Here is a 6,000-nt window from a genome sequence, read left to right as displayed (position 1 = left end):
GCTCAAGGGGTTAAGGATCTGACATTGTCACTGCTGTGGCTCTGGTTACTGCTGTGGTGGGGTTTGATCCATGGCCCAGGAACTTCCTCATGCCATGGGCACAGTCAAGAAAAAAAGAAAAAAACAAACAAAACCTGACAGGACTTGATCACTGAAGAAGACTGTGTCTTGAATGACTCTCTGGTTTTCAGATAATGCTGCTGGATGCAAGTGGGTGATGTTCATTGAGAAGGGAACTTTGGAGATGAATAATTAGGGGGAAGATCTTGTGCTCCTGGCTTCTTTCGAAATGTTGATTTGGAGTCTGGGGGGGGTGGTTAGACAAATAAATTAGAGGTCAAACAAGAACTAAAGATATTGGAGTTCCGTTGTGGCTCAGTGGTTAACAAATCCGACTAGGAACCATGAGGTTGTGGGTTCGATCCCTGGCCTTGTTCAGTTGGTCAAGGATCCGGCATTTCCATGACCAATGGTGTAGGTCGCAGACTCGGCTTGGATCCTGAGTTGCTGTGGCTGTGGCTGTGGCTGTGGCGTAGGCTGGTGGCTACAGCTCCGATTCAACCCCTAGCCTGGGAGCCTCCATATGCTACGGAAGCGGCCCTAGAAATGGCAAAAAGACAAAAAAAAAAAAAAAAAAAAAAAGAACTAAAGATATTAATTTGGGAGGTCTGGTCATCTGGTAGATGACTTTGTCTAGTGGAGGCACTTTTCCTTTCTTTTTTTTTAAGGAAAGTTGATCCCTAGGAAGGTCTAAATAAAAAGTGTTGGTTAGTTCAAATCTATTATTTTTCGGAGTTCCCGTCGTGGCGCAGTGGTTAACGAATCCGACTAGAAACCATGAGGTTGCGGGTTCGGTCCCTGCCCTTGCTCAGTGGGTTAACGATCCGGCGTTGCCATGAGATCCCGAGTTGCTGTGGCTCTGGCGTAGGCCGGTGGCTACAGCTCTGATTCAACCCCTAGCCTGGGAACCTCCATATGCCGCGGGAGCGGCCCAAGAAATAGCAACAACAACAACAAAAATCTATTATTTTCATTATTTAATTTATAGGATTACCCACTTTTATGCCACGAAACTCCAGTAGTAAGGGATTTCAGATAATGGAAAGCTCAGATCTTTGCTAAATAGATTGATTGGATAGATAGTCAAAATATTTCAAAAATTTTATATCTTGATCCAGTTACCTATAAAATAATCTGGCATATTGTGTGCTTAAGCACTTTGAAGAGTATTCATCTAACTTTTCCTTGAACCACTGATTTTCTGTCATAGCATAGAGACTGTTTAGGGAAACAGTGAGCTTTAAAAATAAACCTGATTTTTAATTAAAAGGACACTATTCCTTTTTTTATTACAGCTGCATTATAAAATTAGTATCCATACCGCGTCTGAAATTCAAACGTCTTTGTCTTGTCTTTCTTGTACCTAGTATACCGTTACAAAAGAAATATCACTTCAGTTAGGATTTTTTTCCTCCTTTTTTTTTTAAACTTTAGTATAGTTGATTTCCAATGTTCTGTCAATTCCTGCTATAATGACCCAGTTATACATACATACATACATTGTTTTTCTCACTTTATCCTCCATCGTGTTCCATCACAAGTGATTGGATATAGTTCCCTGAAGTTAAAATTTAATTGCTAAGATTTTTGAAAAGAAATACAGATGTGTTCTTCACACTTGTCCTAACCACTGAGCTTTGTGAGGCGTCAAGTTGCTCAAACTGTGCTACAAGGAAGCCCTTTACTGCTCAAAAGGCCAGGGACCGAAACGGAGTACTGCACAACTCTTCATCACCCCTGGTTTGGCTTCCAAATGTGGCTTTCCTATCATCCCAAAGCGGGAGCCGCTCCTCGCTCCACTAGAGCCAGTCTGTTCCCCCTCAAAAGCAGCCGGGGTTTCCTCGTCTGAGCTTTGGGCGCCCCTCCTTCTGTCCAAGGTTCCCGTGGAAGAGCCACGCGGGCGCAGGGCCCCGGGAGTCCCCATTGTCCAGCCAGGGAGACCCAGTCTCCCCTAGAGGAACTCCTGCACTGGAGTCGGGCCGGACAGGTTGACCAAAGGTCCCCGGGTCTCCGCGCCGCTCCCCTCCCCCGTCGCCCCATTGTCTGTCTCGCCCCGCCCCGGGGGACACGTGCGCCTGCAGCTTCCCGAGCTAGGAGAGCGCGGGGCGGCGGCGGCGTGGACACCGCCTGGAACGGCTACGCGGCCGCCGCGCCGGGGGTGGGGGCCGGGCGCGCACGGACCGGTGGGTATCCTATGGGGAACTGCGGTCGCATCCCGTGCCCCCTGCCCCGGTTCCCGGCCGGCCCGGGACGGGGCGGGGGGTGGGGCAAGCGGGAGCTCGATGGGGGTGGCGTGCGCGTGGTGCCGCGATGGGGGTGGGGTGGGGCGGGGTGGGGAGATGCCTGTCTCCTGACAAAGGAGAACGAGTGGGACATGCTGAGCCGGCCCGCCCCGCCCCGCCCGGAGGGGAGCGGGAGGGGGAGTGTCGGGAGGGAAGGGGCGGGCCTTTCATTCACTCCCGGCCCCTCCGCCGCCGGAGCGGAAGGGCGGGGTCTCGCGCCCCCCCGCCCCCCCGGGTGGTGAAGAGCGAGGGAGGTGGTGGGGCGTGAGGGCGGAGCCCGAGGGCGCGCATCCTGAAGCGCAGGCTACGTCGTCACGTCAGCGCGGGAGAGAGAAAGAGAGGAGCCTACTCGGCAGGGCCTGGGGAACGGGGTTGTGAGAGCGAGGGAGGGAGCAAGCGAGCGTGCGAGCGTGGAGGGGAAGGGCGGCCACTCGTGCTTGAGCGGCTGCGGACGGCAGTGGGGGAGAAGAGCAGGGAGGGCAAGAAGCAAGGCCTAGAGAAGAAGGCGGACAGAGGCTTGTGGTGGTGGAAGAAGGAGAAGGAGGAGCTGGAGGAGGGCAGGGGCTGAGGGAGTGAGTGAGAGAAGCGGACGCGCGAGGGAGGGGAGGGGAGGGAAGGGGGGGTCACGCGGAGGCGCGCGCGCGCACCGGGAGCGCGCTCGGAGGCGAGTGGAACTGGATCGGGTTTGCTGCCAGCGGCGTGAGCTTCGGCCGCCATTTTACAACAGCTCCACTCGCGCCGGACACAGGGAGCAGCGAGCACACGTTGCCCGCAACCGGATCTCCTCGGACAGGATTCCTCCGCCGCAGCCCAACGGGGAGGTAACGACCGCCGGGACCCGGGTCTGGGGGGGAGCTCCGTGACATTGTGGAGTGAGCTGGGGGAGGGCGGTGCGGGGAGAAACCGGCTTTTCTGGAAAATGGATTCCAAGGGAGAGAGGAGCACGTTGACTGGGTTGCTTGGGAGTAGGCCGCGGTCCGCGCCGCCACTTCCTCCTCCCCTCCATGTGCTGCCGCCGTTCGGGCTTTGTCTGCGGCGCTCCTGGGAGGAGGCGGCCCCGTGGCCCGCGCGGACCGCGAGTGGCGGCGGAGTTGGTGCTGTCGTGGCCGTCGCCGCGGCACGGGAGTGGGCGGAGAGGAGCCGATCCCGTCCCGTGGCCGCGCGGCGGGCCTGGGTGGTGTTCGGGGTCCGGCGGGCGTTGGGCAGTTCGCGGAACGCCCTCACGCCGCAGGCTTGCCGGCTCCGGCTCAGGGGTGGCACCGCCAGCCCCCGCACCGCAGTCACTGCCAGGACCCACGATGGGTAGGGGCTCGCGCCACGGCTCACATCTCGGCGGGGCGGCCGGGGTGGCCGGCGCCCGGGGCAGAGAGAGCCATGTGTCACGGCCGAGACGGCGGCGCTGGGGGGCGGGGAGAGCCCGTGGCCTGGCGCCGCCGCGGCCTCGGTGTCCGCGAGGGGCGAGCTTGTGCTGCTGCTGCTTGCTGGGGGCTCCGACCGCGGCTTTGGGTTGATGTTGGGAGCCGGAGACGGTCGTCTTGGCCTGGGACTCGGTGGGTTTCCGTTGAAGGAAGTTGTAGGACATCTGAAGGCGCAGAGCACGTGTTTCTAATGGGCTCCCGGTGGCCGCAGCGGTGAGGCTGCCGCACGGGGTGCGGAGTCGGGGGCGGGCTTTGGGGTGCGGGGGTGAAGGGTGGAGAAACTGGGAGGTGGGAAGGTGGCTTGTGTGAGCGCTTTGTTCTTCGCTGGCTGTTGTTACTGATCTTTAAGCGGCAGGCGGGAAAAGCGCGCACTTTGGGGGTTTACCTTTGAGAGGGAAAAGCCCAGTTTTGCTTGCTCCACACACACACCTCATTTTCTGTACGGGCAAAGCTGCATGTGGCACACTGGCTCGTCCTCTTGCTGGTTGGGCTCCATTTGTAATGTGGTTTTTCCTAGGGAGTGTTAGCAGGTGAGTCAGGGGTGGTGCTAAGGAAAAACGTAGTGGATCCATCCTTGTGTGCCCGGCGCTCCAAATCTGGCTTGTCAGGCGACAGTGAGTTTAAAGTAAGGCCTCTTTAAAGGGAAGTGCAGACTGGTTGGTGTAGAAATTGGTAGAGAAAGTAAAGATTGGGGCTCTCATATTGTCCTCTACCCTTTTTGAAGATCCTAGTTTAATTTTGCTTATTGCGTTTGAACAGATCTCTGGAAACATGGCTACAGAACATGTTAATGGAAATGGTACTGAAGAGCCCATGGATACTACTTCTGCAGTTATCCATTCAGAAAATTTTCAGACATTGCTTGATGCTGGTTTACCACAGAAAGTTGCTGAAAAACTAGATGAAATTTACGTTGCAGGTAAGAACTAACACTTGCAAAATTATGAGATTTTTCTATTGGATTTCTGGCTTTGAGCTAAAATAGCAACTTTTTGTGGTTTCCAATAAGTGTGGGACCTGGAGTTTTGCCTTGTTGTGATGGTTGTGAACTAGAGGTTAAGGTGTAAAGAGGGAGGGAAGAAGAAAAGGCTAGGAGGTAAAGGCTGGCTGGCCAGATGGATAAGTATATGATGGTAGTAACAGCTGCTAAATGTTGGGAGCAGGACATGTGACTTTTTGGGGGTATTTTTATAGTAGGATTCTGGTTAAATAACTTGGTAACTGTAGACTTGTCTGTCTTTCTCCGTGTGGCTCTTGCTTTTTTAGTGGTATTTGAATTGAGTAGAGGTTCAGTTGTCATGCTTGGTACTTTGCTGGTTGATTTTAGAATTTGTAAGCTTACATATTTACTGTAGAAATACTTAGTGTTCAGAACTATCTGACTTAGATACAGAACAAGATAAAAAGGTTGATTCATTATTGTAAGTGTGGTTGAGAGGCCTCATTTAGTTCCTAATGCAGTTCAGAACGGTTAAGGTATTTGTGCTCTTCATTATATAGATGATAAGAGGAATGGAAGAATTCTTAGTTGGCACCCGTGTGGCAAACATGGTCTTTAAAAACATCAGCAGCACCCTTCCAAAATATTAAAAGTTGACAACTAATTAGGTTTTCTCTTCTCCAGGGCTGGTTGCACATAGCGATTTAGATGAAAGAGCTATCGAAGCTTTAAAAGAATTCAATGAAGACGGCGCATTGGCAGTTCTTCAGCAGTTTAAAGACAGTGATCTCTCTCATGTTCAGGTAATGTTAACTTAGTGTCAGTGTAAAAAGAATAAAAAATGAGTAGTTTCGTTTAAATTTTATTTAATTATATACAGATAAGACACCTATTGTTAAATATGATTGGAACATTCCTTTACAGAACAAAAGTGCCTTTTTATGTGGAGTCATGAAGACTTACAGGCAGAGAGAAAAACAGGGGACCAAAGTAGCAGATTCTAGCAAAGGACCAGATGAAGCAAAAATTAAGGTATGTCTTTAAAAACTTTCTTTTACTCTGTTCAGTTTCAAAGTTTTTAAAACTATTTCTGACTTTGGTAAATATTCCTTGGGTGTGAAGTGGGTGTGTATGTGTGCGTGTGTGTTTTGAGGTGTTAAGAGTGACCATGAGATAATTTGTTAATCTTTTCTAATTACTGTTTTTGAGTAGTTTCCTGCTCTTTACTATTTCTGTTTCTAAAACAATTCTGAAGTTTTTGTTAGCCAGCTACTGTTGCTTAGATCTGTGCTATTGCTAT

The 6,000-nt window shown here is 51.8% G+C and overlaps 1 protein-coding gene across 7 annotated transcripts in view; it reads left to right on the top strand.

The window, feature by feature from the left end:
* SYNCRIP (synaptotagmin binding cytoplasmic RNA interacting protein) overlaps nucleotides 2,157-6,000 on the top strand; it is a 35,297-nt gene continuing 31,453 nt past the window's right edge. For 2 of the 7 annotated variants that reach the window (XM_021089676.1, XM_021089683.1), the window contains exons 1-4: nucleotides 2,657-3,163; nucleotides 4,520-4,679; nucleotides 5,385-5,503; nucleotides 5,625-5,732. In XM_021089676.1, the coding sequence (XP_020945335.1) occupies nucleotides 4,532-4,679; nucleotides 5,385-5,503; nucleotides 5,625-5,732 (375 nt within the window). In that variant the 5' untranslated portion in view covers nucleotides 2,657-3,163; nucleotides 4,520-4,531. Of the gene's footprint in view, nucleotides 2,244-2,656; nucleotides 3,164-4,519; nucleotides 4,680-5,384; nucleotides 5,504-5,624; nucleotides 5,733-6,000 lie in introns of those variants that run through there. The other 5 variants (XM_021089693.1, XM_021089679.1, XM_021089670.1 and 2 more) reach the window with 5 other exon arrangements.

Source organism: Sus scrofa, chromosome 1 (assembly GCF_000003025.6).
Source record: "Sus scrofa isolate TJ Tabasco breed Duroc chromosome 1, Sscrofa11.1, whole genome shotgun sequence".
In the NCBI taxonomy this organism is placed as follows: Eukaryota; Metazoa; Chordata; class Mammalia; order Artiodactyla; family Suidae; genus Sus; species Sus scrofa.
This window is presented reverse-complemented; position numbering and strand designations above follow the sequence as displayed.